Genomic DNA, 24,570 nt, shown 5'->3' with positions numbered 1-24,570 from the left:
CGATGTGCACTTTTAAGAAACAACACTAATGTTTTCTTGCGTTATATATATTTATTAATGAAGAAATATCTCCCACAAATAGACATCATTGTTTCCTAATGTAATTTACTTAGTGTTACAACACCATATATTGTTTCAACTTGGCTGTGTGCGGTTTATCAATGCAAAAACGTGCTTTCCTATTTTAGGCATTCAATTTGTTTACCATCTCCCCACCTCTAAGCAGCAAGACATCATGCTTCTCTATATTGTTCAGATGATGAAGTAACTTTGTCCATCACAATGTCCAGCGCTGCTCTTATTCTAAAACACTCGATCTGAATCAATGTGGAGCAAATGTTCGACTAAAACCAGAAGACGATGGTATCTGTTTAAGCTTGTCTCTTAAACTGTTGCTCCAGCTTTTCTATCTTGTCACGCTAACATCAGTACAGCGTACTCTCTGCAAGCCTTGGTGAGCTTCTATCTATGATAGCATGCAAAAGGCCATCCATTGTTATCATGTCAACATTGTGTCACAGGTCTGTGTGGCGGCAGTGCTTCAGGGAAGACAACCGTTGCTAGAAAAATAATTGAAGCTCTAGATGTTCCATGGGTAGTCCTGCTTTCCATGGACTCCTTTTACAAGGTATGCAACAGTTTGCAGCTGCACGTCAACACATATGTTCAGTATGTGGCTCTTGAAGTTACATGTTTGTTTGCATGAACTGACTTGTCCTAACTACTGCTCCCCTTTAAGCAATGTATTTCTGGTCTGACTGGTGGCGCCCCAAAAGCCTGAAGCGATAATTAACAAAAAAAAAGCATTTCTTCTGGATTCCAAAGTAATGGGGAGGATAGAAGGTGTGATGGTTGAAGTTAGGGATGCACATACATGCCGATGCCAAAGACTTTCTGCTTCTTTAAACCAATACTGATAAGTAATTTATATCTATTATTATGTATTTAATTTAGATTTAACTGTAGTTTGTGCCCACCTGGAAGTAAGAAAGGCTCAAACAAAGGTGCACTTAACAAACTGTATCTGTAGAAGTGTCCTAAGAAAGTACAACATCTCTACTACAGTAGGACTAACATTACATGTTCATAAAAAATGAAGCGTGTGTTCTTTTTTACATCTATCCGTGTATGCAGGAGTGTGGCGATGACGTCGTATTTTGCTGGCAAACATATCGGAAAATAGAATTGGCTAAAAGTACACACCGTGGCTCCAAGTGGTTTACTAGCTGACAAAAGCCAGTACCTTCAATGATGGTAAGAGATTTGTTTACATTTCCAAAAAGCTAAGAACTAGGAACCATACTTCTCTCTATATTACAACCAGCCCTCTTTGTAGTGGACTTTTGTCTCTGGTGTTTTTCTTCTATCAGTTAAATAAAATCTGAAAAATAACCCTGTTATGCAAAATACAAACGTCCATTGCTGTGAACACTGGCCTTTAGGGGGCTAAAATGTCAATCAGTGCAAGGATCTGCCAATGTGGTTACACTGGTCCAAGTTCCTCTATACAGCAGGAGTGCTCTAGTGTTTTATTATATTCATTATGCAGCAAAAATGTCTAAAATCTTTCCCAAGTTTTGAACTGAAATTGTCGACCGGTGTGGTGTCATTTGGCCACTGACCACCAGTTGAATAGCCTGGATTTACGACCTTGTAGGAGGGAGGACCGCTCCATTTGTTCACCCTAACCCATTTACCTGTATGGGTATCATCACCTTACTGGAGCGTGTTTTTTAAATAGGTTATTTGTGCTACATATCTTTTAATGGTACTTTTTTTTAAATGTTAACAGATTTTTTGGTCTGACGTACGATGTCATCTTAAACAGTAATCATGATAACCGCGGTAAAACTTGCAACAGTTAGTATTACCGTTTTAGATTAAGATGACCGAACAATCGAAACTGTTAACTGCACTTTGATAAACTCAGACTTACTGGCGTCAGCTCGATAGCTTAAATCCTAACATGAAAACAAGAGGCATTAACATCTTTCCCCATTAAGAATTGACACACGCCAGGCTAAACTTATATAAAGACATTACTGTCTGAACAAGTAAGCTATTTAATAATTTCTCAAATCGGCCTGATAATTAGCGTACACCCCTAGTTGAAGTGAGTCTAAAGAGGGAAACGTGTTGTGAGGAGGGAGGGCCACAATTCCTTCTCCTCCATGTATCCGCCCACTGTGGTTATGTAATCCTGTCACTTTGACCGGCGGCACTGGAGCCCCTGCGCAAGTGCCAGCTTTCACACTGCAGTGTCCGGAGGGCAACGTCTAAAATGTTTACAGAATGTGTCTTAGTTTGAATCCACACATCTATTACAGTTGAGCTTATACAATTATATTGCTGTATTGGTTTGCTTAAGAAGAGGCCATTCTGAAATCTTGCAAATTGTAGGTGAAGAGTTTTAATGCCTGAACACCCGGTGCAAAGGTCACAATGGCGCATGATGGTCTCCTAAATTTAGTTCTACTAACTACTTCTGCTCTTTAACAGGAATCTGTGAACAAGCTTTCCTTTGCTAAATGAAGTACCGGTACTATAAGATTTCGATAGTGAACTTGAAGTGAAAACACTTAATATTGAGTCCCATTAAACATTAAAAACAATATTGTTCTGTGTAATAAGGTCATGTGAATATCAGACCCTATTCGACAATTACATTGAAATAATTACAAAACAAATACATGTGTTTTTGCCTTTTTACCTGTTTTCTTCTGAATATACAAAAACAACAAGAAGAAAGAATCACTCTTTGGGCATGTCTGTCCATCACTTTTCCAACTAAAATGATAATGGTGGCTTTATTTAACGAACTTGATAAGCATTAGAATAATTTAAGAATATCTCTGGCGCCATACTGGTATGATTCAATATCAATTCTTGGGGTCACAATTAGATTCAAAATCTTTTTTTTTTCAATTCAACACGATTCTCGATTCAAAAACGACTTTTTCCCGATTCAAAAGGATTCTCTATACCTTCAATACATAGGATTTCAGCAGGATCTACCCCAGTCTGCTGACATGCAAGCAGAGTAGTGGATTTTTGTAAAAAGCTTTTATAATTGTAAAGGACAATGTTTTATCAACTGATTGCAATAATGTAAATTTGTTTTAACTATTAAATGAACCAAAAATATGACTTATTTTATCTTTGTGAAAATATTGGACACCGTGTGTTGTCAAGGTTATGAGATGCGATGCAAGTGTAAGCCACTGTGACACTATTGTTCTTTTTTTTTTTTTTTATAAATGTCTAATGATAATGTCAAAGAGGGATTTTTAATCACTGCTATGTTGAAATTGTAACTAATATTGATACTGTTGTTGATAATAATCATTTTTGTTTCACTACTTTTGGTTTGTTCTGTGTCGTGGGGCGGCGTGGCGAAGTTGGTAGAGTGGCCGTGCCAGCAATCGGAGGGTTGCTGGTTACTGGGGTTCAATCCCCACCTTCTACCATCCTAGTCACGTCCGTTGTGTCCTTGGGCAAGACACTTCACCCTTGCTCCTGATGGCTGCTGGTTAGCGCCTTGCATGGCAGCTCCCGCCATCAGTGTGTGAATGTGGAAATGCTTTCAAAGCGCTTTGAGTACCTTGAAGGTAGAAAAGCGCTATACAAGTATAACTCATTTATTTGTGTCTCCTCTCAATTGCTCTGTTTATTGCAGTTCTGAGTGTTGCTGGGTCGGGTTTGGTTTTGGAATTGGATTGCATTGTTATGGTATTGCTGTGTATTGTTTTGTTGGATTGATTAATTTAAAAAATTAAAATTTTTTTTTTTTTTTATAAAAATAAAAATCGATTTTTTAAAAATGAGAATCGATTCTGAATCGCAAAACGTGAGAATCGCGATTCGAATTCGAATTGATTTTTTTCCCACACCCCTTATATGTGCATATGGATATTTTACTGTATAAATAGTGAGTCACGGGGTAAGATACTGCAAACAAAATGTATCCGTAAGGGATTTCGGATGATCAGTCGACTGATATCATTGGCTGATATTCGCAGAAAAATTAGATATCGGCTCATATTAATATCAGTTTTTCTGCCGATAGTGATATTGCTTTAGATATTGCCTGGATTTCACCCAAATGAATGGATAATGTTTGTTATTGTGTGGTCATTTACTGCTGCATAAGTACAGACCTCATCAAATGACGCTGTGCTCCACAGAGTGACAAGCTTACTAGCTCATTTATGCACTGTATAGAATTATTTTCCAAATTTTGCTTTTGGTAAACTTGCAATTACCTTTAAGCACTGTTTATGCAAGGGGGAGGAATGCTTTTTTATTCAATACGTATGATATCAATTTATAATTTCACTGATCGTATATTTACAGCTTAGTTACAGATTCCGCTTAACGATTTGGTTCCTAAAGGTTCTCTTATCGATTCTTATTTGGAAAAAAAAAAAAAGGTGAATTAGCATCAATTTAGTTTAATTTAGAGGTAACGTGACCTTACAAAGCCTACAGTGAGGTCTTAAGAGGCACATACATAGCATAGAAAAAACTTATTTTTTGAAAATAAGTATAAGAAATGAATATTCTTACTCACTTTGCATGTAATGAGTTAATATCACATATTAGTTTCACAAATCAAAGTTGAATTACTGACATGAATGGACTTGTAGACAATATTCAAATTTTTTTGTATATGGAAATGACGGAGTGAAAATGTTGATGAAGGAAAACATGAAACTTTTCTTAGACTACAACTAAACATTCACCTACCGAAAATTAGGAGTGTCTCCAGCAAATAGATGCAAGCTGTTGACCACAAACTTAGTCACTGCTCGGTGACATTGATTGGTCTAGCGGCAGACGTGAACTGGGGCTGTCAGAATCGGAGCCTGTCAGAATTTGTCTCTCGTCATGCTCATCTAAATGAGAAGGCATTAATTTCAATTGAACAAATAATAGCACTAACACGATAGGAGGTGTTAGTACATGTTGTATTCAAATGACGTGCTAGTGTTACTGCTGCTGGGATGAGCCTTGAGATAGGAGCGGCCCAAAAACATGACTTTCATTTATATTCATTGCGTACTGTGTGTTCAAATGTTTCAGCGTATTGCTCGTATGTCCTCCTCTTGAAGAAATAGCAGCCTTACAATTATTACAAGTAGCGCTATTGCAAACTTTTCTTGTAAAATGTAGTCAACTTTAGAGCACCGCAATTTTGCGATATGACGTCACTACGCACCTTGTGTAATGACGTCATTCCCACCAAGAAGAATCATTAAGGGAATCGTTTGAAAAAATGGCAAGCGATTCCAAGGAAGTGATACACTGGGAACCGGTTCTGAACAAGAACCAGTTGGTTCCCATTCCTACTTGCATCAGATCAGCCTTTCATAATTTGCCCTTTGTTCTTTTACAAATGTTTGTTGCAGCTTTCAAATTATTTAGTCAGTTGTGATCATTGTAAATCGTTTTTGTGAATTTATTTAAAGTACCAGTAGAATGGAAAAACAAGTTTACTTTATATGCTTAATTGTGTTTCATTGTATCCATTAAACCATATAAAAGTTAAAAAAGTTAAAGTACCGCTGATAGTCACACACACATTAGGTGTGGTGAAATTACCCTCTGCTTTTGACCCATTCCCTTGTTTCACCCCCTAGGAGGTGAGGGGAGCAGTGAGCAGCAGCAGTGAGCAGCAGCCGTGGCCGCGCTCGGGAATCATTTTAGTGATTTAATCCCCAATTCCAACCCTTGATGCTGAGTGCCAAGCAGATTTTATAGTCTTTTATAGTCTTTGGTATGACTTGACCGATCTCAGAGCGGACACTCTAAGCACAAAGCATATCCAATTGTGTTTACAATCCGCAAAGTATGTAAAAATACCGTCTAAACATCACAAAATGCCACAATTTCAGACGGCCATTTTAAATATTCTGCTCCGATTTCCATAGATTTGGGGTCAGATGACGCCACGATTCTGCACTCTGACCGTATCAGCGGACCATCATACTGAAAATATGCAAAAATTAGAATGAAATTTGCTGTCTATCATTCACAATCCCTACGTAAGATTATTTTTTTATGCATTCTATGTCGTAAATGAATTGATAAATAAAACGTCCGCTAACAACTGAATCAATAAGGGCTCTCTATTCCGCCCACAACGCCTTCTATATAATTAATTTCTAAATAATCATCCCAAACCTGCCAACAATATTAACCTAATATTAGCGATATTGTTATCATAAGCGCTAACGCAGACAAACTATTTTTAGCGGCGCATTAATAATGAAGAGCCAACTACTAGCTCATGCTGCTGCACTGTGAGCCGGCCGGCGTCCTGCTGCGGCTGCTGCAGCAACATCGCATCTCTGCTCATCGTTATTCTTGATTATAAATCATGCCTTTCATCTGGATAATAGGAGGATTAAGCCATGAATCTATAAATTGTTCATCTGTGAGGCGGTCTGCACCAGTTATCAATTGTACACGCAATCTTGGTAGATCACACGCAACACGCCCACTCATAGTACACTCAATTTTATAGTTTGCACACGCTATTAAGCGTGTGGTTTTTGGAGACTTGGCAGTACTTAGTATGTCTTATTTATGAAACACTGTTCTGACTGTCCCTCAGGTCCTCACTACAGAACAGCAGAGTCGGGCTGCCAGTAACGACTACAATTTTGACCACCCTGATGCTTTCGACTTTGATTTACTGACGCACACGTTGCGCAAACTCAAGCAGGGAAAGAGCGTTAAAATTCCTGTGTATGACTTTACAACTCATGGAAGACAGAAGGAGTGGGTAAGGATGACATTTACTCATTTAAATAACGAGCAGCATGTCAGAATACTAAGAGATATAATCCTCCTCGCTAGGGGATGAGAATCTGCTGTTTGAGACGCTAGCTCAAACATTATGTGACATCTACCTATTTTAGTACATTCTAAGTAACTTTTATAAATGTCCCAAACCTAATCATGTAATTCCCCACCCTCGTGTCCTCCACAGAAAACAGTATATGGAGCTAGTGTTATCATCTTTGAGGGGATCATGGCCTTTGCAGATAAAGATCTCTTGCAGGTAAGGGGGCAGGTTATTGGTCCGTTTTTCACGTTCTGCTGACCAGTAAAAGCACATGACCCCAGATGTTTCTTTTATTAGTGCGTGTAAAAAATATTTTCCTTTTCAGTTGCTGGACATGAAGATCTTCGTAGACACGGACTCAGACATCCGGCTAGTGCGGCGGCTGAGGAGGGACATAACCGAGAGAGGCCGTGACCTTGAGGGCGTCATCAAACAGTACAACAAGTTTGTCAAGCCGGCCTTTGAACAGTACATCGAGCCCACCATGCGCCTGGCTGATATTGTGGTGCCTCGTGGTACGTTCTACTTCCTTGTGGACACATTTGCATGACAATTACTGTGATGACTGGCTTTGTTTAAATAAGTGACCTGCAGAATGAAGGCATACATTATTACTCTGTTTTCTGTTATCATCCTGTCAGGTGGCGGCAACATGGTGGCCATTGATTTGATAGTGCAGCACGTCCACAGTCAGCTGGAGGAGGTGAGAATGGTCACACATTTCATTTAAAGCACGCGCACACACACACACACACACACACCTGTTAAATATGAGTGCATGAGTTAAGAGTATTGCTCTGCTTGTCCTAGTTACTAGTACATCGTATCGTTCTAAATTATTTGTACACTAAATAGACAATAGGCACCTGGCATTAAACCTTCTGTAATTTTATATAGAACATTTATTTGTAGAATTAGCTTAGCCAATGCTGGAGCAATTGGTCATAATGTTTGGCCATAATGGTGCATCCCTAAGTAAATGTATGTCTCTTTATTTATGTTGTGTATTCTGAGATCAATTACCTTGCTGAATAGCTCTCTCTAGCGGAAAAAAATGGTACAGCATAAAATGAGGCCCTTTCCCATCATCTGGTTGTTATATTTGGAATGACTTATTGAAAACATTAATCACTGTTATGTACCATTTATAAGCAATCAAAATGATCAATTGTAGTTTGTTCATTATTTATGATTAAAAAAAACTCATAATGTTCAAAAGTGTATAATTTTCAGGTTCGCCAAAGTTCAAAACTTTTAGGAACAGTTTCTGTAGTTGCATTCCTCAAAATTATGTTGCTGCATGAAGAAAATGCAGTTACTCATTTTAGAAGATGTTATTTACATGGTCATCTGCTGGATAAATACTGTATGTGTTGAATACATATGTGATATTTAGTCATTTTCCAAAACAGTAGAATGTGAATTTGTTTACTAGAGGCACATTCAATGTCCCCTTCGATCAACGTGTGCACTCACACACTCATGATAAATTGCTCTCCCACCCTTTCCCCACCTCTCCCTCATCCCACAACCCTCCACGGCTCACAGCGCGAGCTCAGCGTCAGGTAGAGTAGCCTTTATCCTGTCTATCATTCTCTCCTCAACATCCGCCATCTTTTCCAAACTGCTCCATCCTTTTACTGCCAGAAGGGGAGAAAAAAGAGAGGGAAGCAACGCCAACATCTGCCTTCCACAAATCTACTGGCTGCCATGTGGCATCACCTGCCATCGCATCTGAAGGCCAATTTTACACACAGTTGTGCCATCCTAAAACATCTTTCTTAAATCGTAACAAATTGGATTAGGTGGTGTAGAGTAGCCAGCATTTAATGTAATGCATTTATTTCAAACAAAACACAACACACACACTCTTAGTCTAAAAATACACATGTCCGACTCCTCCTCTTAGGGGTGACACAAGTACGCGACCGCAACAATAACTAAGAAAACCGCTGGAGAGATCATTTGGCAGCCATTGTCGACCGCTAAGAAAGTTTCCAGTGCTGAGTTTCTGCTTCCATTCAATAACAGCCACAACATCCGAGACTAACGTACACACACAGACAGAGGAAGTGAGATGGCCCTAGTCACAGGAAGTGTGCTGATTACCAACTTCTACCTCTAGACTTGAAATAGATGGCAGCCATAGGGTAGTTTGTGCATTGCATATAAATAACAATAGCACAAGTAAATACCTCCAAAGAGCGTTACCCTGATAACCTCTTTAAGTCTCTTTACTGTGAGACTTGTTTTTCATCCATTCATCCATCTTGATGTTGTGCCCTTTCATTTCTCTTCCCCTTATCTGTTCTTCATCTTTCTGTGTCTCCTCTGTTGTCGTCGTTGTCTTTCGTCCAAAATTCTCCCCATAGAGGAAACTTCGCTGGGATATGTGAGCAGAATTGCTATGATTTGTCTTTTTGTTGCATCTGGCATTAATAACGTGATCTCAGTGACAGTGGCAGTGTAGCTGTTTGCAGCGTGATGATGTCACCATGACATCATCACTGGTTGTAACTGTGTGTTTGCGGCCAAGGGCTAACAAATCTATCCAAACTCATCTATACTGAGTGTGGAATCTTCAAGAATCATTACAATTAATTGAGACCGAAAGATGCAAAACTAATTATTTGGAAACATAATTCCTTAATATGTTCTTGATCTTAGTTTCAATTCATCCCAGCATCATGGTCTCTTTTCTTTTGTAATTGTCCACCTAAGTATGCTAACATTGACACTGTGGGCTTTGATCTTTTTGTGTTTCTGCTTTCTCTAAGCGATCCCTAGCTGTTTTACACCTGCAATAACAAAATGATTTGTGGCATGTGTGTGTTTTTCTCACCGTGCACATCGTGTTATTCATGTAGTTGGTGCTGATGCCCACCAACTCTCCTCTCATTCCTCTCAACCTTGCACCACCCCCGCTGTACTATTTGTTGCCGTGGTTACAGGGCAGCCCTGGCCTCCGCTCACCAGGCCCAGCCCCTCCCCCAGACACTCAGCGTTCTGGAGAGTACACCCCAGGTCAGGGGCATGCACACCATCATCAGGTAAAAGCAAGGACACAGCTACTTATTGGCCATCTCACCGTGACATTACATACAGCGTAACGTGTGCACCTTTCTTTTTTAGAAACAGAGAAACCAGCCGTGATGAGTTCATCTTTTACTCCAAGAGGTTGATGCGTCTGTTGATCGAGCGAGCGCTCTCCTTCCTCCCATCACAGGTTTATATGATTAAATGCACATGTCATTCACTTTGACTTAATACATACTCACTCCTAGGATATGTCCACACCAACATGGTTATTTTCAACAACACTCACCAATGTTAAAACAATGAGTACAGTTTCAAAACAGTCTCTGTCCACACAAAAACACTTTTAGCTGTCATGAACGTTTTGTCCAACAAGGAAAAAATGGCCACATGCCAATAGGATAGCTCTGTTCATTAATAAAGTGATATATTACATGTGAACATTATCTTGGAAATCAGCGCACTCTTACACAAAGCAGAGAAAACATTGTGAATATTTCACAATGTTTTGTGTTTTGTTGGTATATAAAGTTTAAAAACATGACATAATGTCGCACATTTCTTTGACAACCAAAAAGCTCAGTTTTACCCGTCTGCACTCAAAACACTGACGTTTTCAAAAGGCTTTGTTTTTAAGTATTTTGCGGACTGCATGTTTCGAAGAAAAACTTTTTTTTTCATATATTTAAGCTGCAAATATAACCGGTACGTTGTAAAATTAAATATTTACATAGAAAGGTTTTGTAAATGTTTATTTACATACCTTAACTGTTTCCAAACGGTGCCTGTAACACGGCTGTTCAAACAAAACAGAAATAAAGTTAAAGTACCAATTATTGTCACACACACACTAAGTTGTTATTGATATTGACAGACTTCCCCATTGACCCTCATAACTGCCTTCTCTTCGGTGCAATAACCCATTCCACCAACCACCCTGTTTCATGTAGATATTCATGTACATATTCATTTCACCCTCTGTATAGAGTGTACACTTGTTTTATCGCACTGTATGGAATGGCCTCAATCTCGTTACCCTGCGTGATGACAATAAAGCTGATTCTGATTCTGATATATATCATATATCATCCTTTATGAGATGAATACGATTTTCTCAATTTTTCTACAACTAATGGCGCCCGTATAAAGGGTGTAATAAACAAGGCAAAAAACATACATAACCACTCTTAATTGGACAAACCCCAAAACCAGTTGGCTCATTGTGTAAATCGTAAATAAAAACAAAATACAATGATTTGCAAATCCTTTTCAACCTATATTCAATTGAATGGACTGCAAAGACAAGATACTTAACGTTCGAACTGGAAAACTTTTGTTATTTTTTGCAAACATTAGCTCATTTGGAATTTGATGCCTGCAACATTTTTCAAAAAAGCTGGCACAAGTGGCAAAAAAGACTGACAAAGTTGAGGAATGCTCATCAAACACTTATTTGGAACACCCCATAGGGGAACAGGCTCATTGGGAACAGGTGGGTGCCATGATTGGGTATAAAAGCAGCTTCCAAGAAATGCTCAGTCATTCACAAACAAGGATGGGGCGAGGGTCACCACTTTGTGAACAAATGAGTGAGCAAATTGTCCAACAGTTTAAGGGCAACATTTCTCAATGAGCTATTGCAAGGAATTTAGGGATTTCACCATCTACGGTCCGTAATATCATCAAAGGGTTCAGAGAATCTGGAGAAATCCCTGTGCGTAAGCGATGATATTACGGACCTTCGATCCCTCAGGCGGTACTGCATCAAAAAGCGACATCAGTGTGTAAAAAATATCACTACACGGGGTCAGAAACACTTCAGAAAACCACTGTCGGTAACTACAGTTGGTTGCTACATCTGTAAGTGCAAGTTAAAACTCTACTATGCAAAGCGAAAGCCATTTATAAACAGCACCCAGAAACGCCGCCGGCTTTGCTGGGCCTGAGCTCATCTAAGATGGACTGATGCAAAGTGGAAAAGTGTTCTGTGGTCTGACGAGTCCACATTTCAAATTGTTTTTGGAAATATTCGACATCGTGTCATCCGGACCAAAGAGGAAAAGAACCCTACGGATTGTTCTAGGCGCAAAGTTGAAAAGCCAGCATCTGTGATGGTATGGGGGTGTATTAGTGCCCAAGGCATGGGTAACTTACACATCTGTGAAGGCGCCATTAATGCTGAAAGGTACATACAGGTTTTGGAGCAACATATGTTGCCATCCAAGCAACGTTATCATGGACGCCCCTGCTTATTTCAGTAAGACAATGCCAAGCCACATTCTGCACGTGTTACAACAGCGTGGCTTCATAGTAAAAGAGTGCGGGTACTAGACTGGCCTGCCTGTAGTCCAGACCTGTCTCCCATTGAAAATGTGTGGCGCATTATGAAGTGAAAAATACCACAACGGAGACCCCGGACTGTTGAACAACTTAAGCTGTACATCAAGTAAGAATAGGAAAGAATTCCACCTGAAAAGCTTAAAAAATTGTTCTCCTCTGTTCCCAAACAGTAACACAGTGGTAAAAATGCCCCTGCGCCAACTTTTTTGCAATGTATTGCTGCCATTAAATTCTAAGTTAATGATTATTTGCAAAAAAAAATTAAGTTTCTCAGTTCGATCATTAAATATCTTGTCTTTGCAGTCTATTCAATTGAATATAAGTTAAAATACATTTGCAAATCATTGGTAAAGTAAAGCTAAAGTATTCTCTTTTTATTTACGAATTACACAACGTGCCAACTTCACTGGTTTTGGGTTTTGTAATAACTAGGGATGAGAATTAAATTAAATTAAATTTGATTCACACTATTCAGAATAATTGTTTCAGTTTAACATTATAATCAATTCAAACCAATTTCTAGCAATATTTCATTTGCTATTTAAACTATAACAAAACCTTTTCAAAACAGGTTAAAGGTTACAAAAGCTCCTCGTGGCTCCTGACATACTGTATGACGTAAATGTGCAGGGAGTGAGCGCCTCCTCAACGTATTTTTAAAAATTGATTCTTGGAAAATGTTTAATTGATTCAAAAACGTTTTTAACAATTTGAGTGGGAATAAAAAAAAAATTTCCGGGACCCCTAATGACTACCACAGATTTGTCTATTAATTTGCTTTTGTAATAAACTTGTTCAAATTTAATAAGAGACTTGATAACACAATGGGTCGAATCTACTAAGATCCAAATACCACACGCTAAACAATAACATTTAGGCATGTGAAATGTCCGCAAAAAGTGGAAATCAGCGTTTTTAAACATTAATTTTCGCATCAAAATATCACTTCTGCGTTTTTTTAATGAAATATTAAAAAAATACGATCCCCCAAAAAATGTGTTGACAGCTGTTCTCAGCCGCAGGTACTTGCTTACTTGTTGCATCTGTCTGCGCTGCAAGCCACAAAGCTGACAGCTGTCTACTTAGCTGCTAATCATGTTTGGATAATTACAATCCGTACACTGTTAGTTCTAAACCAGTTGTAGTTCTAGAGCATTTATAAGTAGCCAGCAAGAAGGTATATTTTTGACATTACGCATGTAAACAGAGGTCACAGCACCGGAAGTATACTACCGGGGGGGGCGTGGCTATAGTACAGAGTTGCCGAATGGGAAACGTTTTCTGAGTTCTTTGCATGCATGTTTAAGAATTTTACATTACATTTTTAATTATATTGGCGGTTAATTATCTACCAAAAAAATAATAAACAATTATGGGGTACATTACGTGGGACATGTGTGTGTCAAAAAGACACCCAAAAGAGGAAATGTAGTCTTGATTTTCAAAAGTTTCTTTCAGGGCTTGCTTGGCAGTCTGGCCGATTTTCCTCTTTTTTACGTGAATGTTCCTCTTTTTTTTTTTTTAAGGGTGCTCACATGCCTGAAAATTGTGTGTACTGTTATTGTTATCTGCTAAGACTGTACTAGTTATACAGTATATAGGTGGTGCAGACAACCTTATTTAAATGAGGTTTTTGCATGTACTCAAAGTGTCTTTCACCATGTCTTTCACCACTCATTTACTGCACATTCATAGTATCATGCTCCTGTGACACTTTTTGTGGGCATTTTAGCAGCAGTCCTGCCGTGCATCTACAACAGAACACCCTTTTTAGCGCACATTAATTGAATTTGATTTAATCAGCTCCTTTAGTCATCCAGCAGCTATAACATTATAAAATGACATTGCTGAATAGACAATATGTCTAGTGTTTTCTTTCTGACTGTCCAAATATGTTAAAAAGCGCAATTGCTTCCTTTCTCACAGCTATTTATGCACAACCACCAGTTTGTACGTCCTTTCTAGACATCCTAAATATTGACGCAAAACAGCAGCTGCAGAACAATTTAATTCTCAAAAAATCAAACTGTATGGCTAAATGATTATATTTGCATCTTCTCCTTCCAGTACTGTAGGCGTTCTGATAACCTGCATATTTTATGAATACTCAGGACTGCGCTCCTCGTTTTGCTCACTTAACAGACCCAACAAGTTTAGTAGATCAGCTTTGCGTGTGCTATTAAGTTTGCATGTGCTTTTGTACATGCAAACCTTTAAAAGATCAGACCCATTTCTTAGAATTCAAGATTAACGTTAAGTGTAAACTAAGAATTCAAGTCCAACACCTTACTTAACTATTTAGTTTTATAGCATAGTTTTACAGTTATACTCAAAATTATTCCACTTACTTTTAATTTTAAACCTCCAGTAGTTTGCATTAAACCAAAAACAATCTAAAGAGCTTAACACATTTATTAATATTGTGCAGTCACTTTTTTTTTGCTATCTATTTAAAATATGTACATTTTGACAATGCTTATACTGTAATGCTCTGATTAATAATCATTTTACTTTAAATATTCTCTCAGCTCCACATAGTCCAGACCCCCCAGGGAGAAGATTATGAAGGCAGGACTTTCCACGGGAAGAGGGTAAAGTGTGTTTGACCAACCTTTTTTTATATTATTGTATTGACCCAAATATAAGGCATTCTTTTTTCCCAAGTAAAAAAGTCTAAAAAAGACAAGTGCAGGCCAGTAGAGAGCGCAAATCAGATATTTTCATCTTGTCACTCAATGATGGGGAGAGATGGCTTTTGCAGAGGTTGTGCAAACTATTAAACAACCAGTGTTGGGTTAGTTACTGAAAACTAGTAACTAGTTACAGTTACTAGTTACTTTATTTCAAAAGTAACTCAGTTACTAACCCAGTTACTTCCACCAAAAAGTAATGCGTTACTGTGAAAAGTAACTATTGAGTTATTTTTTTTCTTCTTCTTTTTTAAAAGCTCCCATTAATGCCCTTTTAGCCTTCATTCCAGTACTGTTATTGCACTGGAGAATAATACAATCTGTTGATCAACTTGACATGCATTTGTATGTGGTCTACATACAACACACAAAGACAAATATGTGTTTCAAAGGGCCAATTTATTTCAGGCCAGAACAAACTGACAAAACTATTTTAAATAGCTGCAACATAACATACATAAGTAACAAACAGCATAATAACAACATAGCTGCAAACCTGGCTTCACCTAAGGAAGGCACACGTGACATACACAAAGCCTAACCAGGCAGATTTGAATTGTTGTTTTGAGCAGTAAACGGGATCTTTGATCCAAGACACAACTTACATTTAACTTAAATGTTCTTTTCTTTGTGCTCGACAAAAAATCAGAAGTCAGAATATCTCCATGTTAAGACACTCGACTGCAGCTCCGTTGTTAGTAAACACAGACACGCCCCCCCCCCTCCGCCCCCCCCTCACCTCCCCTCCCCTACCCACACCCACACCCAGACACACACAGAGCTCGCCTCCGGCTTGTGACACAAGAAGAATCAGAAGGACGACACTGCACCGCTCCAATAAAACACACTCAGATGTTCTGTTTCTAATCGATACTACATAAAAAAATAACGTAAAATAACGCATAACGCATCATGTAGTAACGATAACTGAGTTACTGAATATAAAAAATAACGCGTTAGATTACTAGTTACTGCCGAAACTAACAGCGTTACAAAGTAACGCGTTAGTCCCAACACTGTAAACAACAGAGGAGGAGTTTTAAAGATACGTTTGATTAATGAAGCAGTCATTAAGCAACTGAAAATAACTGTAATATCCCTTTTTAATGATTTTTAAAATAATATATTGTCTTAAAATAGACAAAATGAGCCTTGAGAAGAATAGATTAGGTCAATACAGTATTTTCAAGACATTTCAGTAGCAGTCTTGGCATCAGTCTGTCATGTTTGTTTGTCTGCAGATCACTGGCGTGTCCATCTTACGGGCAGGAGAGACCATGGAGCCTGCACTAAGGGCCGTGTGCAAAGACGTCCGCATTGGAAAAATCCTCATCCAGACCAACCAGGACACAGGAGAGCCAGAGGTCCAGGTTCAAAGCAATATAACACTGCAGATCAAAAAGTCCTGTACATTTGAACATTCATATTTATTGGATTTTGTACACAGCTTCACTACCTGCGCCTCCCCAAAGACATAAGTGAAGATCATGTGATCCTGATGGACTGCACCGTGTCCACCGGCGCTGCTGCCATGATGGCCGTGCGAGTCCTGCTGGTGAGTACTCGGTCTGGCTGCTGCAGTGGACAGAATGTGGCACCCATCATGTTTGCATTGCAGGACCACGACGTACAAGAGGACAAGATCCTCTTGGTCTCCCTGCTCATGGCTGAAATGGGCGTCCATTCTGTGGCCTACGCCTTCCCACAGGTCAAGATCATCACCACGGCTGTAGACAAGAAGGTCAACGATCTATTCCACATCATACCTGGCATTGGTGAGCATTGAATATGCATATTGTAATCACAGCATGTGTTCTCACACCTGGACCACGTTTGTAGGAAACTTTGGTGATCGATACTTTGGAACTGATGCCCCTCCTGACTGGAGTGACGACGACATGGACGAGCCCAGTTACTGATTCTTGCAGGATCCTGTGCCAGGTGGTCCAACAGCAACACACCTAAGACGATGTACACTTGGTTTTGGTGCATTGTTTGTTTAAATTATTTTATTGCTAATGGAGATGTATCGTGATATCAAGGTGAACATATTTTTGTACAGTATGTAAGTAACTTTTACGTTGCTGTTTGGCCTTAAAAAGTGTAATACTGTGGAAGACACAACTGAATGTGCAACTCTTGTACACACCGTGGTAAAAACACGTTATCTCAAATCAGCACACAAACGTAATTTTCATGTGCACTTCCTCAACAACAATTCAGTAGGAAAATACGTTTTTTTATGTTTTTGTTTTTAAAGGTTTCAAGATCAGAGATGTGGCTGACTATTTTAAACTTTAAATTATCGTGCTCCAATCAATCTAATATAGTGGTTCTCAAACTTTTTTCGCCATGTACCACTCTCCAAGTACCGCCATAATGACCAACATTAAAATACAGTAGCGTAGTAGGCCTAAATATTTATTGAAAATCATATACATTTTATTTTTTTGTCCACTGTAACATTATACACTGTTTTAACAGTAACACTGTGTGTAAATATAGGAAAATAAAATACTCTACTTTAATCTTTGGCATACCACTAGTGGTATACGTACTACAGTTTGAGAATCACTGATCTAAAGAAAAGAAAAGAGGAATTTACTGAATATGTTGTTTTCAAATACTTTTATAAAATGCACTACTTTACCTTCTATTTGTACAAGAAAGTAAAGTTCTCTCCAAAAACTTTTACTTGGTTGTGAAAGTACTCCTTACTTTGACTTTTAAGGTCTCAGCTGCTTTTCCTCTGTAGAAAGATGTCAGCCCACATGCGCCCCCTCACAGTTACCAGGGTACTGTGCACCTCACTTTATGACATTTCTCAAATTTATAGTCGGGTTATTGAGAATAATCATTTCACACTTACATTAAAGACGTCACACCGGCAGTGAAACGTGTTTTTGCAAATATTATATTGCTGGCAAACTAAAAAGTTTGAGTTAATGAGTCCCAATTTATAAAGGATTGCACAATCAGAAGGTAGCCTCATCTCAAGTTTCTGCTCTGTATTTGACCAAAAAAATTTGCAAATTCAGCTATTATTACTTGACAGAACTTAGCCGGATGGTAATCACACTGAAATTGATTTGTAACAGTTCAATGGAATAATGTTAAAGGGGAGAGCTATGATTATTTTAATACACATTTTGTTGTGGTCTAGATGATGTTTTGGATCCATTTCGCTCCACAATCACTTTTTTAACCTACTTTCTGAAAATGTCAGCAAGACGTTCGTTTTATGAGGCGTTCCCAGATTGCAACTTTATAAACATTATATAGATTAACTTGATCACATTATTATAAACATTATAAAGATTGACCCGATCACAATTTATGAACATTATATAGATTAACTTGATCACAACATTATAAACATTATAAAGATTGACCCGGTCCCAATTTATGAACATTTGAGTTTGAGTTTGAGTTTATTTCGAACATGCAAGCATACAACATGATACATCACAATTTCATTTCACATTATATAGATTAACTTGGTCACAACATTATAAACATTATATAGATTCACTTGATCACAACTTTATAAACAACATATAGATTCACTTCATAACAATATTGTAGACATTATATAGCTTCACCCGGTCACAATTTATAAACATTATATACTGTAGATTCACTTGATCACAATATTATAAACATATAGATTCACTTGATCACAACATTATATAGATTCACTCGGTCACAATTTATAAACATTATATACTGTAGATTCACTTGATCACAACATTATAAACATATAGATTCACTTGATCACAACATTATATAGATTCACCCAGTCACAATTTATAAACATTATATAGATTCACCTGGTCACAATTCATAAACATTTGATAGATTCACCCGGTCACAATTCATAAACATTTTATAGATTCACCCGGTCACAATTTATAAACATTATATAGATTCACTTGATCACAACATTATAAACATTATATAGATTTACTTTATCACAACATTATATAAATTCACCCGGTCACATTTTATAAACATATAGATTCACTTGATCACAACATTATAAACAATAGATTCACTTGATCACAACATGATATAGATTCACCTGGTCACAATTTATAAACATTATATAGATTCACCCGGTCACAATTTATAAACATTATATAGATACACCCAGTCACAACATTATAAACATTATATAGATTCACTTGATCACAACATTATAAACATTATATAGATTTTAGTCTATAAAATCCGCTACACCTCCCTGATACCGAAGTACATGTCAAACTACTTCCTTAACGTAGTAAATGACCGCCATAACCACAACACCAGGGGGAGCTCCACTAACCACGTTAAACCCAGATTCCGAACTAACAAAGGTCTTAACTCATTCTCTTTCTATGTGGAATGCGCTCCCAACAGGTATAAAAGAAAGGGCAACTCTATCCTCCTTCAAAACCGCAATAAAAGTTCACCTCCAGGCAGCTACAACCCTAAACTAACACCCTCCCCGGATTGCTAACAATCAAATGTAAACAATCAAATGCAGATACTTTTTCTTATGCCTTCTGATCTCTCTCTCTCTCTCTCTCTCTCTCTCTCTCTCTCTCTCTCTCTCTCTCTCTCTCTCTCTCTCTCTCTCTCTCTCTCTCTCTCTCTCTCTCTCTCTCTCTCTCTATGTCCACTACTTGATGTCCATATCCTAACCCCCCCACCTCCCCCTCCACACCCCTGATTGTAAATAATGTAAATAATTCATTGTGATTATCTTGTGTGATGACTGTATTATGATGATAGTATATATGATAGTATATATCTGTATCATGAATCAATTTAAGTGGACCCCGACTTAAACAAGTTGAAAAACTTATTCGGGTGTTACCATTTAGTGGTCAATTGTACGGAATATGTACTTCACTGTGCAACCTACTAATAAAAGTCTCAATCAATTTACTTGCTCACAACATTGTATAGATTCACCCGGTCACAACATTAAATACACCTGCACACTCCGATGGCTAGAGAGCTGCATAAAAAAGCAAGCATCTATGTCCCTGCATGTCGCACATGTGTGTTATTCTGCTCATGCCAACATTAGATGGAAACAACTCTTCATCCTACCTCATCTTCATGCTTCCTCAAACCAAGTCGTAATGTCGCCGCCTTTTTCTGTTGAAGTTCAGCTGCTAATCCAGTTTTGTTTTGGCCCAAATGTCGTGCACAAATAGACACAGGAGTATTTATTTCATAATATTTATTTTATATTCATAAAGCAGGTGTGAGGTCATGAAACGAGACTAAATATACGAAAGTTCCAGCAGTGTGGACTCAGCAGAGGGGGAGGAGGCTTTCTGACACAATACGACCAAGAGTGCCCACATATGTACGTCCACCCCACTGTGACGTCATAAATCCCCCACTTTAAAAAAAAAATACTGCAAAACCTTGCAAACAGAGGTAACCAAAACTGAGTGCACGCTCACGCTAAAATGCACAAACTTTATGATTTGAGGCTTTGCCGTTGTTTCACATTATTATCCAACATTTATAAGTCAGAAAAGACAAAAATCCTCATTGGTCCTTTTTAATATTGATTTTATGTTACCTTTTTTTTCTTGACCTCTAGTTCAAACCTTTGCTCTTTGGGGTTTTGTCAAATGTCATTGAGAATCATGCACATAAGACTGAATGACAGTTTACAAAAAACAACAACCAGCAAGCAAGGAAGTCGTACGCATTTTAAGTTTCTGTTAGCTTATTTTCCTCATTTCACTTGCACTGCCCGTCATGTTGCAATGCTGTCACTCCAGTGCACTGCAGCACTAGTGCAACATGGACCCTTTAAGTCCCATAACATGCAGACTTTCAATGGCTTTTTGGCGGAATGTTTGTGCCGTACAACAAGTAATAAATATGCACTGCTTTGTTTACAACCTTTGATGCTTGTTTTTATATGTGCAATAAAGTGCAATATCTGTATATTCAACTGTGTGCCAATTTTATTAATACTAAAAATCTGTAGTATTTTGCAACACTTACTGCACAGGAACAGAAACATTTGAACATCCCATGCTACACATTTGTTCATGCCATTAGCATACAGTGCAGAACAAAAACAGATCTTAAGGACAGGAAGGATTTTGTTGTCCTCTTCTCGTGGAAAGCAACCTTGATGTCTTCCATCGCTTTCTGTAAGCACCACTGACAGCTGTCAAGATGTCAGCCGTGCTAAAGTATGATTGGCGGACGTTTGATGAGCCTGATGGACAATTGCAAACCAGCAGCCTGCTAGACACATATTGACCTACAGTGTGTGTGTGTGTGTGTGTGTATTTCTACCCTTCTTGAGACATCAACAAGGAAAAGTACCTTCCATATGAGTTAGGACTGAAATCATGTTCCCAATACGGAAAACCATTGCATCTGATAGAGAATGTGTCATTTGCAACCCTGGAGGTTAAATCTATCAAAATTAGAGTGGTCCCAAAAAGGAGGGATTTTTCAAATTGACTGTGTGTCGGTTTTAAAAGTGCTCCCCCTCTGGTCAACATACGAACTAACAAGTGTATGTAAAAATTGGAAGGGCTCCCCCACTGGCCAACATATGTAACAACAAGTGTGTGTAAGAAATTGAAATGCACCTTCTTTGGCCAAAATAAAAATAAAATATGTCTATAGAGACATACTGTAATAACTTGAAGTAAATACTGAAAATTAAAAACCAATTACAAATAAAAAAATAACTAAAAGCAGTTTTTTTCTCGCAATGTGTCGAATTTTGTTTTTATAAAATTGAGAACAATTTCTCATATTCTTTCTGTTTCTGTAATATTGCAATATTTTCTTGTAATATTACTACTTTTTATTTAAAATTATTACTTTTAAACTGCAAAATGGTGACATTTGTCACATAAAATTCTGACTTTTATCATAATATTGCCAATTTTTTTGTTCTTGTAAAATAGTGAAATTTTTTGAGTAAAATTATGACTTTTGTCATCATTTTGCCAAGTAAAATGCCGATTATTATTATAATATTGCCAAAATGTTAGTTTTCTTAGAAATTGTGACTTTTGTCAAGTAAAATTATGACTCTTTTCATGAAATTGGTAAAATGTAAAATTGCAACTGTTATTGAGTAAAATTCAAACTTTTATCATAATATTGCACAATGTTCAGTTTTTCTTGTAAAATTTTGACTTGCGTTGAGTATAATTACGACTTTTATTATAACACTGCCAAAATTCTAAGTTTTTCTTTTGAAATTGTGATCTTTTTCTTGTGAAATTCCAACTCATTTTTCACAACAAGCTTTTTTATATTTGCATAGTATGTATATATTATTAATGTTGTAAATACACATCTTTATATGTCTAGAAAGGGTGGTCCTAAAGAGGGAGGCATTTATCAGAGGTCTCAAGAATGTGACAAATACACAGTCTTATGTAAGAATGTGTGTGTGTGTGTGTGTGTGTGTGTGTGTGTGTGTGTGTGTGTGTGTGTGTGTGTGTGTGTGTGTGTGTGTGTGTGTGTGTGTTGTATTTATTTTCTTCTTGAGACACCAACAAGGAAACGTACCTTCCATATGAGGACCGGTGAACAAGTTAGGACCGAAATCATGGTCCCAATACAGAAAACCGTAGCATCTAATAGATAGCCAAATACTAGAGTCCGTGAACATTGCTCCAAAGTCAGGATTTTATGTTAATTTAATGTGCATACAAAAGTAAACATTAACAGGTGCAAAGGCAGCAATATATGATAAAACAAGACGGCAGCTAAAGAAGGACTTCCCTATTCAAAACACGCCAGGTGAACATCTGATTTTACGACTTCCGGTGCTGACATAAGACAACCTGCATCCCATATGTGACCGTAGGGTGAACAAATACACTACGGTACTAAGACTATAGTGACCATTAACAGTTAGCTTCTACAGTAAAATGATTACTTTTGTCATAATTTTGCCAAGTGAAATTCTGATTATTATTATAATATTGCCAACATTTTAAAGTTTTCTTATAAAATTGTGACTTTTGTCGAGTAAAGTTACGACTCTTTTCATAAAAATGCCAAAGTGTTAAGCTTTTCTTGTAAAATTGTGACTGTTATTGAGTAAAATTCCAACTTTTATCATAATATTGCACAAATGTTCAGTTTTTCTTGTACAATTTTGACTTGCATTGAGTAAAATTACGACTTTTATTATAATACTGCCAAAATTCTAAGTTTTTATTTTGAAATTGTGACCTTTTTCTTGTGAAATTCCAACTCATTTTTCACAACAAGCTTTTTTATATTTGCATAGTATGTATATATTATTAATGTTGTAAATACACATCTTTATATGTGTAGAAAGGGTGGTCCTAAAGAGGTAGGCATTTATCGGAGGTCTCAAGAAGGTAACAAATACGAGTGTGTGTGTGTGTGTGTGTGTGTGTGTGTGTGTGTGTGTGTGTGTGTGTGTGTGTGTCTGTTTGTGTGTGTGTGTGTGTGTGTGTGTGTGTGTGTGTGTGTGTGTGTGTGTGTGTGTGTGTGTGTGTGTGTGTGTGTGTGTGTGTGTGTGTGTGGGTGTGTGTGTGTGTGTGTGTTGTGGCAATGCTTACTTAATGTGGACGTCGCTCTGTTTACAAAGTCACCTTTAGGGGACCTTTGACGGTATGGGGACAAAAAAACAGGTCCCCTAAAGGGAAACCTTTTTAAATAATAGTCAGATCCATTCTGAAGATGCCTAAGTGATTTTTAAGCTTTGGCCCATAAAACATGTTTACTGGTTAGCTTGAGTGTGAGACATTTGCACAGCAGCCCCCTCATCGGGCTGTAGCTGGTACTGCACTCGCTGTTCTGCTCATATCCCTTCGGTGATTAGTTATCACTTCCACCTGGTCCCCATAACGAAGGAGGTTTGTCTGCAGGAGATGTCGGCTGATGGGATACGAAAATAAGCTGTTCAAACCAAAATTTAAGCACATCTTTCTTATAAATGGAGGTTATTGACTATCATTTGTACAAGAACAATTTGTTCATAACCAAGTTAAGCCAAAAAATTAGGTAAGCTAGTTACGTATTGTGAGTTAGCATAGCACGATAACTAATTCGACCTGATTCGCTGGAGAAGCTAAGCTAAGCTAAGTATAGCTCGGAAAATAAGCATGTTTTATCAATATATATTTATATATTTTACTACAAAGAATTGAGGATATATTTTTTGGGGGGCACCTTAGCGAACCTTTTCCAACGGGTGCATTTAATTAAGAACATCAGCCTTGCTCCTAGAAACCTTTTGAATCACTTTGTGTTGCTTTTTTTTTGGGTCATTTGGACTGGTTTATAGTCAAAGTAGCTCTAATTTAATGCTAATTGGTTGTCTATAAGGACTTCTAAGAAGTTATATGTATCGGTATGATGGACATTGGAGATTTGGGATATTTTAAAAACCTCACATTGATTTTGTTTCACACATTTTAGATGAAAGACAGATGTCCTGGCTCAATAAGTCCTCCAGCCTGTGACAGCGCAACAGTAGACCACATGGACTTGGACATAAACAGCATAACACCTGATGTCACTGGAACAGAGGAACCCTGCTCAAGTCAGGAACCAATTGACACCGTAGTTGGAAATGACTTTATGCACTGTGCATATTGCCAAGGACTGTTTACCAGAAAGGTACTG

At 37.8% G+C, this 24,570-nt stretch overlaps 1 protein-coding gene across 6 annotated transcripts in view; it reads left to right on the top strand.

Annotated features, from left to right (window-relative positions):
* The window catches only part of uckl1b (uridine-cytidine kinase 1-like 1b), a 47,197-nt gene extending 26,316 nt beyond the window's left edge, over positions 1-20,881 (top strand). For 3 of the 6 annotated variants that reach the window (XM_062053736.1, XM_062053735.1, XM_062053738.1), the window contains exons 3-15: positions 522-628; positions 6,617-6,787; positions 6,995-7,066; positions 7,176-7,365; positions 7,492-7,553; positions 8,399-8,415; positions 9,802-9,900; positions 9,983-10,076; positions 14,755-14,817; positions 16,158-16,286; positions 16,364-16,471; positions 16,535-16,691; positions 16,756-20,881. In XM_062053736.1, coding sequence (XP_061909720.1) covers positions 522-628; positions 6,617-6,787; positions 6,995-7,066; positions 7,176-7,365; positions 7,492-7,553; positions 8,399-8,415; positions 9,802-9,900; positions 9,983-10,076; positions 14,755-14,817; positions 16,158-16,286; positions 16,364-16,471; positions 16,535-16,691; positions 16,756-16,835 — 1,349 coding nt within the window. In that variant the 3' untranslated portion in view covers positions 16,836-20,881. The remainder of the gene's footprint in view (positions 1-521; positions 629-6,616; positions 6,788-6,994; positions 7,067-7,175; positions 7,366-7,491; positions 7,554-8,398; positions 8,416-9,801; positions 9,901-9,982; positions 10,077-14,754; positions 14,818-16,157; positions 16,287-16,363; positions 16,472-16,534; positions 16,692-16,755) is intronic. The other 3 variants (XM_062053737.1, XM_062053740.1, XM_062053739.1) reach the window with 3 other exon arrangements.
* Positions 20,882-24,570: the final 3,689 nt, after the last annotated feature.

The sequence above is a fragment of the Entelurus aequoreus genome, linkage group LG07, assembly GCF_033978785.1.
Source record: "Entelurus aequoreus isolate RoL-2023_Sb linkage group LG07, RoL_Eaeq_v1.1, whole genome shotgun sequence".
In the NCBI taxonomy this organism is placed as follows: Eukaryota; Metazoa; Chordata; class Actinopteri; order Syngnathiformes; family Syngnathidae; genus Entelurus; species Entelurus aequoreus.
Note: the sequence above shows the minus strand (reverse complement) of the source record. Positions and strands in the feature narration are given on the sequence as shown.